The sequence below is a fragment of the Neophocaena asiaeorientalis genome, unplaced genomic scaffold (assembly GCF_003031525.2).
Source record: "Neophocaena asiaeorientalis asiaeorientalis breed wild unplaced genomic scaffold, Neophocaena_asiaeorientalis_V1.1 scaffold77, whole genome shotgun sequence".
Classification (NCBI taxonomy): domain Eukaryota; kingdom Metazoa; phylum Chordata; class Mammalia; order Artiodactyla; family Phocoenidae; genus Neophocaena; species Neophocaena asiaeorientalis.
Window position 1 is genome coordinate 4,924,722 of NW_020174645.1, and position 12,306 is coordinate 4,937,027.

At 45.4% G+C, this 12,306-nt stretch overlaps 1 protein-coding gene across 1 annotated transcript in view; it reads right to left on the reverse strand.

Moving 5' to 3' along the window:
* The window catches only part of ATP6V0A2 (ATPase H+ transporting V0 subunit a2), a 36,447-nt gene that overhangs the window by 2,266 nt on the left and 21,875 nt on the right, over positions 1-12,306 (reverse strand). Inside the window, exons 10-18 of the mRNA XM_024758584.1 lie at positions 10,224-10,374; positions 9,812-9,948; positions 9,124-9,311; positions 8,935-9,025; positions 7,795-7,913; positions 6,169-6,379; positions 5,439-5,558; positions 3,771-3,890; positions 1,879-1,996 (exon numbers count right to left, since the gene is read on the reverse strand). Of these exons, the coding sequence (XP_024614352.1) occupies positions 1,879-1,996; positions 3,771-3,890; positions 5,439-5,558; positions 6,169-6,379; positions 7,795-7,913; positions 8,935-9,025; positions 9,124-9,311; positions 9,812-9,948; positions 10,224-10,374 (1,255 nt within the window). The remainder of the gene's footprint in view (positions 1-1,878; positions 1,997-3,770; positions 3,891-5,438; positions 5,559-6,168; positions 6,380-7,794; positions 7,914-8,934; positions 9,026-9,123; positions 9,312-9,811; positions 9,949-10,223; positions 10,375-12,306) is intronic.

Consider the following 12,306-nt stretch of genomic DNA (forward strand, 5'->3'; position numbering starts at 1 on the left):
AGCACTGGGCCAGGCAGCGGGAAGCTGGGCGTCAGTCCTGACTCGGCTACTGACTGGCCAGGTGGGTGACCCTGCGCCAGCATCAACCCTCACTGGGCTTCAGTCTCCTCCTCTGTAATATGAAGATGATGGACCCCCTCCCGCCAGCAAGTTCTAGACTTGCGGCTATGCTTACAAAAATATCAATGTAACAACAACAGAAAAAACCTCTATCATCTGGTAGTTTTCCCAAGTACAGTCTTTGCACAGTAATGCAGGAGCAGAGCAATGACTGTCCAAAGCATCCTTAATGGTCAACGGGAAAAATTACAATTGTTCTGGGACCTTTCAAAATTTTTGTCAAAACTTTAAAAACTCTCTTACTGTTGGTTATAAATGCACAGAGAAATGAAAAAAAAAAGAGTAAATCTGTTCTTAAAACATTAGAAACATTGAGCATTCAATTGCTGGGGGTTTTGGTAAGAACTTATCAAGGGTGGTTTGAACAGCCTTCTTCTCATGTGACTTGGGCTTGCTGGGCACCTTGACACGGAGTGAGCCTCTTCTCTAATGCTTGGCATCCTACTTGGCTGTCCGACTCTTTTCTGAGTTTGGATCAGCTTCTAACACTGTATGCTTTGCACCTTCAATGTCCTGAAATACCTCCTAGAGTTCCTGTGGCACCACTTCTGGGACACCTGCATCTTCTTTCTGTACATCACCAAGTTCCTCTGGCTGCAGATTTCGCCTCTCAAACGGCACCAGTGTCACCACTCCCGTGTCAGCTCTTTCTCCTAAACTTCCAGTTACATTCCATCTGCATTTCACTTCCAGCATATCACTGTCTGCTCCTCTGCTGCACTTTTTCATCTCTGTTGGCCAATTCCCTCGGTTCAGCAATCCGCTTTTAAATGCCATGTGGGTTTACCACCGGCCCGCAAGGAGCCAGCGCCACCATGCGCCTTGCTGTCTGCGCATGAACTGAGCAGCAGGTGCACAGGGTCCAACCGCAACAGACTCGGAGAAGTGATGCGGCTGGTCTCTGATGGTGATGCGCGTCGTGCTATTTACATAGCGGCTTGCGGGCTGAAGGGCTAGCAGTGAAGCCTGCACTTCGCACCCATACACACAATTTTTTTTTTTTTTAATAAATTTATTTATTTTATTTACTTATTTTTGGCTGTGTTGGGTCTTCGTTGCTGCATGCGGGCTTCTCATTGCGGTGGCCTCCCCCGCTGCGGTGCACGGCCTCCAGGTGCGCGGGCTCAGCAGTTGTGGCGCGTGGGCTCAGCCGCTCCGCGGCATGTGGGATCCCCCCAGACCAGGGACCGAACCCATGTCCCCTGCATTGGCAGGTGGACTCTCAACCACTGCACCACCAGGGAAGCCCCATAGACACAATTTTTACTGTGGTAACTGAAATTTCAACCATGTTCTTGGGGGACTGCTGAGACTTAACTAAACGCAGGTAACTGAAATCCACGCATCAAAACTATTAATCAGCATTGTTTTAGAACTTGCTTGACATAACTAGACATTCACACTTGGTAAGGCAGCATTGAATACAATAATAGTAATAACAAAAACAATAATGGTCAGAGCAGAGGGAGCGAAATGCCTACGCCAGACGTTCCCAAGCCTTCTCGGTCCTTGAAGCCCCTCGTGTGTCCCAGTGATTTTTTTCACAGCACCCTGAGGCCAAAAGAAATACCCAGGAGACCAGTGCAGTAAGTAGTCAAGTCCAAACAACTTAACAGTCCCTGTTCACACAGTATCTGAAAAATAGTGCCCTTTCCATCAAAATTTTTCAATGTCCCATGGTGCCCCCATGAGTTAACCGAGGCGCTGCGGGGTGTCTCGACACAGAGTTTGGGAGCTACAGGTCTAAGCAAAACTTACGTGCGTGAGCCAAACTGAGTGCCCAGAGCCTCAGGTACGAAGCGGTGTTGGAGATGCATCCCAGACAGTACTCGATGGAATGAATTACTTGGGTCATTAATATTTCTCCAAAATTAAACTGAGAGAGATGACACAACATGTGTTAGACTCCACCCGTGACATGCTTACTTCCACAAGCTACAAGTCTCTCCACTTTCAGGATTACAGTGAAAGGACTGGCTTCTGGAATACTGGTGAGGATGTGCTGGCGTGTGAGGAACAGAGCTCTGCTCACAACTCCGCCACTAACCAGCTCCCCGACCCACAGAGCTCCCGCCCCCTTGTTCCCAGGCCACAGTCCTGCACGTAAGGCGAGTGTGGCTGGACCAGAACTGTGATGGCACAATGCCCACGGCCCTCAGGCAGCCCAACGAGGTTCTTGAGGTACTCTTAGTAATTACAAAACGTGTAATGAGAAACAGACATCTACCAACCACAAGATTAGGAGACTGTGAACGCGTGTGTGTGTTTAATAGATAAGAGCATCTTAATACAAGTCTGACAAGGGGAAATTATAAAAGAGTCCCTGATAGTGAAAAGGCTGCAGAACACTGGGCAAGATGGCTCCCACATTCTTTCCAGCTCCGCTTTCTGTTTCTTTATGATCTTAAAAACTTAATTATTAATTGTCCCAAATTAAAACACTAAATTACATAATAATTACAAAAGGTTGACTAAGAAATTCTGTTTCGTCCTCATCGGACAGCCAAAAAAGTTTCCAAGAAAATAAAGCAGACCACAGTAACAGACGTGCTCTGTTCTGTCTGCCAGGACTGTGCTTCCCTTCTTTGGGAGGAACTGCTTCTTCTGCCATCTAACCCTGTATCACACAGTTGTTATGGGCTGAATTGTGTTCCCCCCAAAATTTGTCTGTTGAAGCCCTAATCCCCAATGTGACTGTGTTTGGATATGGGGCCTTTAAGGAGGTAAGTAAGGTTAAATGAAGTCATAAGGGTGGGGCTTATGTCCCAATAGGACTGGTGTCCTTATAAGAAGAGGAAGAGACACCAAAGAGGCACGCACAGTGAAAAGGCCATGTGGGGACACAGCGATAAAGTGGCTGTCCACAAGCTTGGGAGAGAGGCCCCAGGAGAAACCAACCTGGCCAACATCTTGACCTTGGACTTCCAGCCTCCAGAACCGTGGGAAATACATTTCTGTAGCCAAAGCCCCCGAGTCTGTGGTCGTGGCAGCCCATGCAGACTACTGCAGCAGTCACTGGTCTAGGGATGGCAAGTGACCCCAGCCAGGCCAATCAAAGCACTTCCCTGGGATTTTTCCTCATGGTAACAAGCAGGGAAGTGCACTTTTCTCTGATTGAAGAAAATAAACCCAGTGCTCACTGTGGCCACGGTTCCAACACCAAGGGGCCAATTGGCTTCAGAGTATGAAGCAAACTTGCAAAGAAAAACTAACTCAGACTTGCTGGGATTGGAGATCCAAAGCCCCACCCTCCTGGGGCCCACTCTGCCCCATCCTGATGTGGGCCAGCAGATTCCCCTTGAAGCCAGTGTGAATTGGGTCTCTTTCTTACAACTATGGGCAAGTTCTAATGAAGACGTGAGTCTTCTCAAAGCAATGTTCATGGCACCTTAAGTCACTCAGCATCACAACTTGTAATGTTAACACTATAAATCCCACTGTAAGACTGAAACTCACAAAATGTTAACCCAGAATCATTATATTATGATGACAATTGTATGACCAGAACAGCATGTGGAAAGCTTGGAGTAACGGTTGTTTTGTTTGAATTTTGTTTTCTAAGATGATTCTTATCACTCTCATAATGACGATCATCTCTGTGCGAGCCTGGCTCCTTACCTAACATCACCAACAGTAACTGAAAAGGTTACCTCTTCACACGTCACTTCTCTACAACCATCTTCCATTTGGTTGTTTCCCTCTTCTATGTCTTGGCTTCCCAGCAAAGAAACTTCTTCCTCGCTATCTTTCCTTACAAGTGTGTAACCACTCTAAAAAGACAACCCAAAGAATACAGAGTCAGTGCCTTTAAAATCACAAGGTTGTGGGGCTTCCCTGGTGGCGCAGTGGTTGAGAGTCCGCCTGCCGACGCGGGGGACGCGGGTTTGTGCCCCAGTCCAGGAAGATCCCACATGCCGCGGAGCGGCTGGGCCCGTGAGCCATGGCTGCTGAGCCTGTGCGTCCGGAGCCTGTGCTCCGCAACAGGAGAGGCCACAACAGTGAGAGGCCTGTGTACCGCAAAAAAAAAAAAAAAATCACAAGGTTGTGACAAAATCAAAGTTAGCACCCCTTCAATTCTTTTAAAAATTCAGCTCTTTAGGAATAAAGAAAAAAGTCCTTTAAAGAAAATAAGCATATCATACCCACTAGGATGGCTATTGTAAACAAACAAAAAAAGAAAATAAATAAGTGTTGATTAGGGTATGGAGGAACTGGAACTCTTGTGCATTGCTGGTGGGAACATAAAATAGCACAGCCACTGTGGAACGTTTGGTGGTTCCCAAAAAATTAAACAAAGAATTACCATTTCTAGGTATATCCCCAAAAGAACTGAAAGCAAGGACTCCAACTGATATTTATACACCCATGTTCTTAGGAGCATTATTTACAGTAGCTGAAAGGTGAAAACAACCCAAGTGCCCATTCATGGATGAACTGATAAGCAAAATGTGGTCTATCCATATAATGGAATATTACTCAGCCTTAAAAAGGAAGGAAAATCTGACACAAGCTACAACATGGAGGAATCTTGAGGACATTAGGCTAAGTGAAATCAGCCAGTCATAAAAGCAGAAACATTATATGATTCCACTTATATAAGGTACCTAAAGCAGTCAACTTCATAGAGACAGAAAGTAGAAGGGTGGGTGCCAGGGGCTGGGTCGAGGGGAAATGGGGAGTTAATATTAATGAGTAAAGAGTCTCAGCTCGGGAAGACGGAAAAGTTCTGGGGGCGGATGGTGGGGATGGCTGCACAATGTGAGTGCACGTGATGCCACTGAATGCGCACCTGAAAACGGCTAAGATGCAAAATTTATGTCATGTATCTTTTACCACAATTTATAAAAAATAAAATAAAATGAGAAACTAGACACACAAGAAAACAGTCTGGAAAGAAACTCAACAAATGGTTAACACTGGTTATAACTGAGTAGGAGAAATAGTAGGCATTATTTTCTATATTTTCCACATTTCCTTTAGTTATGTTATTTAAATTCAACAAAAAAACCTTGAAAAATCAAGAGGCAAGAATAAGGAACAAAAATGCTTAATGACAAGCAGTACTGAGGGATTCAGTTCCATCTACTGATAGGTTTGTGGTTCATTACCAGAGGACCTGTCTCCCGTGCCCAGACATGGCAGGCTCTTTGCACCACGCTTCTGCAGAACAGGCAACGCAAAAGTTCTCGATAAAGGAAGCTTTGGCTTTTAAATCAGAGTCTGGGACCCCTTGGAAGGAGTTTTCTTTACAAAACCTTTCACAACTAAAAACAGACTTTGCTCATCATTTACAAACATGCAGCCAAACCCACACTTACCCTGCTGACCCCAAAGCAACTGCGCCCACGGTGAAGCCACAACAAGAAGAGTGGCTTTCCCAAGAAGAGCACAGGGACAGACAACGCTGTGATAACCAGAAGCAGCCTCTGGACGTGCTCCTGTCGGTGCAAAAGGGGAGGAAGCCAGTTAAAACGTGAAGATGTGCTAACAATATCATTGGTGTACTTAAACTAGTGGAAACCAAGTAAAATGTCTCTTTATTGATTAACAAGGAACATAAAGTAAACGCAAGCTAAATTACATTCGCCAGGGTGTCTTTTCCTTTCGTTTCCTAAACTCACAGCTGACGTGCATGGCATCACACAAATGCACAGTTATAGAAAAGCCATTTTTGGAGAGGGCCAGCGTGCTGTGGTCCAAGTGCCAGATCTCTGAGGACCTGGCTTAGTCAGGGGTTGATTTTAAAGAAACTGGAAAAATGGATGGATGGACAGCCCTCAGGAACCCTCCAGTAATACATTCTCTTCCCACCAGTTTTCACAGCTACTGAGGGGCAGCGAGTTTGGAATACACAGTCTGACCAGGGCCCCCGAGACAGCTCTCAGAGCAGGATGGCACCCTCTTGTGATAACACACAGAGGAGCAGAAAGCCCCTCTGTGCCTGGGAGGCCTGTGGAAAGCACCTTTAATCATTCTACTGATGAAAACAAAAAAGCTATCAGGAGGACTTCCTTTGAGTTCTTCACAGTGGAAGACACAACTGCTTACCTGTCCTGGGTAAAGACCACCTGTGTCACTAGCCGGGAATAAAAACATATTAATAAATTCAATCAGAATGCTAGGAGCGACTCTGGAGGTTTCTGCTGAATAAACCAGCCACTTATAGACGATCATAAAGACAAGGTAGCCAAAGATGCAGAGCATGAAGAGAAGTTCCGGGATGGAGACCAGGTAAATGTTGAACTTCTTCCTGAAATGTCTAGGGAAAAAAAACCAAAGGAATCGATCAACCCATGAACAACATTGGACTAAGAGAAAAAGGAAAGAGTAAATTAATCTTAAATTCTCTGTGACAAAGTCTATCTCAGCATAACGTCATCTGTCTTACGATTCAGATGTAACCACAAAGAAAAGAGATGTGAGGACAGTAGAGATGATTAGTGTTTCACTGTCAGATCCAGCTAGAGAAAAAAGACATAATTTCTTTCCCCTAATATACCAGCTCTAAGAAACAAACAAAAGTTTTCTGATTTAGAAAATGAAAAAACGATATGACAAAAATCACCTCTGGAAATAAATACGAATGTACATGTTGCATGTCTCCCTCACTTGAAAGTAAACTCCATGCGGGCGAAAACTTTTTTCTGTCCTCCTCACTGTTCAATCCCTGGTGCCTAGAATAGTGCCAGGCACCTTCTATGTGCTCAACAAATATTTGCTGAATCAATGAAGCTGACAAAAACCTTATCATCAAAACAGAATTGGGGCCCCCTGGTGGCGCAGTGGTTAAGAATCTGCCTGCCAATTCAGGGGACACGGGTTCAAACCCTTGTCTGGGAGGATCCCACAGGCCACGGAGCAGCTAAGCCCGTGCACCACAACTACTGAGCCTGCGCTCTAGAGCCCACAAGCCACAACTACTGAGCCTACATATCACAACTACTGAAGCCCACGTGCCTAGAGCCTGTGCTCTGCAACAAGAGAAGCCACCACAATGAGAAGCCCGCGCACCTCAACGAAGAGTAGCCCCCACTCGCCACAACTAGAGAAAGCCCGCACGCAGCAACGAAGACCCAATGCAGTCAAAAATAAATAAATTAATTAAAAAAAAAAAAACAGAATCATAGAACTTCTCTGGTGGCTCAGTGGTTAAGAATCCGCCTGCCAATGCAGGGGACACGGCTTCAAGCCCTGGTCCGGGAAAATCTCACATGCCACGGAGCAACTAAACCTGTGCACCACAACTACTGAGCCTGTGCTCTAGAGCCCAAGTCACAACTACTAAGCCCATGCACCGCAACTACTGAAGCCCGCGTGCTCTAGGGCCCACAAGCCACAACCACTAAGCCCGCGTGCTGCAACTACTGAAGCCCACATCGCCTAGAGCCCACGCTGCGCAACGAGAGAAGCCACCACAATAAGAAGCCAGCACACCGCAACGAAGAGTAGCCCCCACCCGCCGCAACTAGAGAGAGCCCGCGTACAGCAGCAAAGACCCAACGCAGCCAAAAATTCTTAAAAATAAAAATAAATAAAAAACAGAATCATATTAATACAACAAACCACTATGCTGGCTGCCTTTAAGATCCATGTAGTCTACCATCAAGAAGCAAAGTTTAAGAAATAACAAATACTTGGCTTATAAATACTGGTTAAAAAATAATCTGTACTTACAAGTGGTTAAATATTCCCAGAATGACTCCAAAAGTCATGTGAATAATTCCTAAAATCACAGACATTTTCATTTTGAAAGAGTTCAGAAAAGTGAGACGATTTGTGGCCAAGTTCCAAATCTAAAGACAAAACAAAAAGAAAACTTTTACTTCCTTCAACTGCCTTAGGAGAAAAGTGCTGTTCCTTAAGGAGACTTTTGTCAGGTTTTTTCAAGTTTCCAATTATATTCACAACATTAAATTATACCAATTATGTTTAGAGATGAGAATGTACATTTAGGAGAGAGCTACCTTGGAGAGCTCAGATTAGGGAATGCTAGACTTTTGTCACAGTTTTTTCCACTACTGTATCGCATCACTCCAAACAAATTTCGAGGTAGTTTCTAAGCTTTGCTTTTAAGGCTCAGGTTCCTCGTGAAGACCCCTGGGTCTAGGGAAATGCTACCTGGGCCTCATAAGCAGCAGCCTGGTGAGCCATGCTGGGGGCAGGACAGGGGCAACCCCGGCCCTGGAGCCCCAGCTTCACTTTCCTTCTCCCCACACTTTTTCCCTTTCAAACAACCACCTCAATAAGCACCATGATAAGCCTAAGTTCCCTTTCCACTCTAAAATTCCATACTATTTCTTTCTACATCAAAGGGTAAAAAAACAGTTCGCCTGTACAAAGAAGAAATCGAAGAAACAGTGCACATTACATGGCTCCGGAAGTGCCACTTCTCACTAGAGTAAAACAGGTCAGGAAGTAGGACAGACCGTAGCCCCAGCTCCCCGTGGTCTTGTATTTGGGCACTGACCGTCAGCTTCTTCTGTACAGCAGCCTGACTCAGAACACACAGTGAGCCTCTGGCGTCCAGGCAGAAACCCCCAGAGTACCACCCCCTCGCGTACGACCACCTGAACCGTGCTGAGCAGTCTGAGAAACCTCTGTGACAGTTAAAGCGAGGTGGCACTGGGAATTCCCTGGAGGTCCAGTGGTTAGGACTCCGCGCTTCCACTGCTGAGGGCACAGGTTCGATCCCTGGTCAGGGAACTAAGATCCCACGAGCCGCGCGGCATGGCCAAAAATTTTTTTTAATTTTAATTAAAAAATTAGGTGGCAGCACCGAGGAACCCGAGATAATGGGGAGGGGGGGACACTCACGGGATCGATGCCAAGAGGATAAGGGCCTCGGAACACTCCGGGAACGCTGGGATCCAACTGCAAAACCCTGTTGTGCCTGACGACGCTGTCACTGTAACAAAAAGCAGGGTGAGGGCCTCCTGCGGAGGGGGAAGGAGACTCGGAGGAACTCCCTCCACCTAAGACACTGTCTGGCAGCAGGACACTCACTTCCAGAGCATCACCTTCCTCTGCTCCGCTGCGCTGTGACCAGAGCTGTACATGGCAGACACGTTCCACCCGGAGCCGAAGAGGTTGACCGACTTGGAGAAGCAGTCGTTGTAGATGAGGCCCGTGTACACTGAGAACAGCCCCATCAGCAGGAGGATGTAGCGGCCGTTGAAAAACATGCGCACGATCTGTGGGGCGCAAAGCGGGGCCACCGGGAGAATGAGCCGGCGTGACCGACCGGGTTTGGGCACTTTCTTAACCGCTCCTCTCAGGGCTGCTCAAAAGCAAGCTCACGGCACAGACGCCCCCATCACACAGGGGTGAAGGCCCACCCGCCCCCGAAACCATGTCTCAGGTAGGTTACGGTTTTGGCCCAAAACTGAACAGTTTTCTTTTGCGGTACGCGGGCTTCTCACTGCCGTGGCCTCTCCCGTTGCAGAGCACAGGCTCCGGACGCGCAGGCTCAGCGGCCATGGCTCACGGGCCCAGCCGCCCCGCGGCATGTGGGATCTTCCCGGACCGGGGCACGAACCCGCGTCCCCTGCATCGGCAGGCGGACCCCCAACCACTACGCCACCAGGGAAGCCCCTGAACATCTTTAAATGTCTCTTTTTCTAGTTAAACAGAAGAGAATCACTACTAATACTGCCCAAACAGATACAATGAGCCCGAGTGTTTATGTTTTTACCTCTTGTGACTGACTTAGTCTGGGATGATCTTCATTTAACACCAACAGGAGGGCAAATAAGAACATCACAAAGCCATGTCCAAGGTCTCCAAACATCACGGCAAATAAAAAGGGGAAAGTGATGATGGTAAAGAGAGCTGCGGGAAAAGCAAGCGATTTCTGATTCGCAGCAAAGGCAGAAAATTCTAGTTAATTCAAACATGACCACATACTGTATAATGATCTTGACTTTCTCCCAAATTCTCAGGAGAGAACTGACAGGTTAAAATTAACACTTTATACTAAATAAGATAACAAAACAGTAATAGTGGGCCTATTTTTCCAAATATCTATTATATTCTTATAGGGAAAAAAAGCAGCGTGATGTATAAAATGTATAAGACACAAAGACTGGCAAATTCAGGCTTCCAACCTGGGTTCACTTCTCGGTAGCTCCCAACCCCGTAGGCATCCACGATGTTCTGAAACCCCTCGGTGAATTTGTTGGTGCGGATGAGAGTCGGGGGTGTTTCTTTTGTTGGGATTGTGTTCATGAATGAGGGGATCGAAGCACCGCTCTCTCTCTTTCACATGAAAAGAGACAGAGAAAGAAAAAATTACCACCCAAGAGCTCTTTCAACAAATCTTCGTTGGCTGCCACGGAAAGGCCCTGAGCACGTGGGGAAGTACTGACCACCCCGCTGGAGGTTCAAGTACAGCAGAAGTGACAGGAGGAAATGAGGAAGGCTCCTGGGGGACGTGGTCTTGGGAGAAGGAAGAACCTAGCAAGGCTGAGTGGTGGGAAGCAGGCAGGGACAGGTATGCCAAGAAAAAAACAAAATTTTGCCGTACTGACATTTTGGTTTATTCTTGCCTATTTTTCAGTTTTATGAGGTAATACTGTAGCTCTCTCTAAATTCCTCTTGAACATTTTTAAGAGCTAAACCACTAAGTTCCAGTTGTATGTTGGTGATCCTGGGACTACTTATATATACTCACACACACAACAGGAGTATTAGTCATGTCCCTCAAAACCGATGTTACCTCAATAAATAAGAATCATCTAGAGCTTTAAAATATATAAATAAAATAGATGATGTCCCATACTCCAAAATAACTAATTTATGTATTTCCTTCTTTCTCAGCACTGTGTGTTTTACGTTTGTGCCGTAACCGAATTATGTAATGAGACAAGGTGATAAACCAAAATCTCCTATGAAAACTTGTTTCCTTAACTGCCACTTGAAGTTTGTAAACCTGCTATTTCCAGTAAAGAACTAAGATTTTTTTTTTTTGTTTTTTTATCTTATATTGGAGTAAAGTTGATTTACAATGTTGTGTTAGTTTCAGGTGTACAGCAAAGTGATTCAGTTATACACATGCATCTACTTTTTTTCAGATTCTTTTCCCACATAGGTTATTACATAGTATTAAGTAGAGTTCCCTGTGCTAAACAGTAGGTCCTTGTTGGTTGTCTATTTTATATATAGTAGTGTGTATATGTCAGTCCCAACCTCCTAATTTATCTCTCCAAGAACTAAGTTTTGATACAGAAAAAACCCTCACAGGAACGTGGGAGACTGACCCCATAGCCCAGGAGTGGAAAAAAGCTATTATTCAAAGTTCAGAGGCTGTAAGAGCAGAGGTGGATGGGTTCAACTATATTTAACAAAAAACTTCTGCACGACCAAAGCAAACAAACAGAAAGAAACACCAAAAGACAAGGGACAAATTGGGGAGAATATCTGTTCTCGTATCACAGACAACGAGCCAAGGGAATTAATAAGAAAAAGGCCAACAACCCAGCAGAAAATGGGCAAAGCATATGAACACAGCATTCACCAAAAAAGTGAAAGTTCAAAGGCTCTTCTTAAACGTACAAAAAGATATTCAGCCTCACTCAAAATAAGAGAAATGCAACAACTGGCAATATTTGCCAAAACTGATCCAGCAATTCCATGCTGGGCATTTACCCGGAGATAGGCTTGTGCATGTCTGAACCGTCAAAGGTCAAGTGCTAGTCACTGCACTGGTATTCATAAAGTTAGAAACCACCTAAATGACCAGGGAACTGGTTCAATAAGCCACGGTACATCCATTCAGCAGGATATTAAATAGCTATTAAACAACAGGCAAGTTTTCTTATGAGAAAAGAACAGTATGAACAGCACACAATCTTTTGTGAAGGAAGGGAATTCTCTCCCTTTATATATTCCCATCTGCTTATCTATGATTAAGAAGCTCAAAGACAAAAGAGCAGTAAAACAAGGGTTGTCTCTGAGCAGAGGGACTGGGCACATGAGGCTCTGGACAGGAAGAAGACACTTCACTGGGTCTTTTATATTTTTTAATTTTTTTTTTGACTTTTAAACCATGAGACTGAATTCCTTACTCTAAAGAGCAAATTAAAAACGCCTGTGCAAATCACTTTGCTGCACGCCTGAAACACTGTAAATCAACCACACATCAACTAAAAACATGCACGTGCACACAGAGCCTCGAGGGGCCAACTCTCC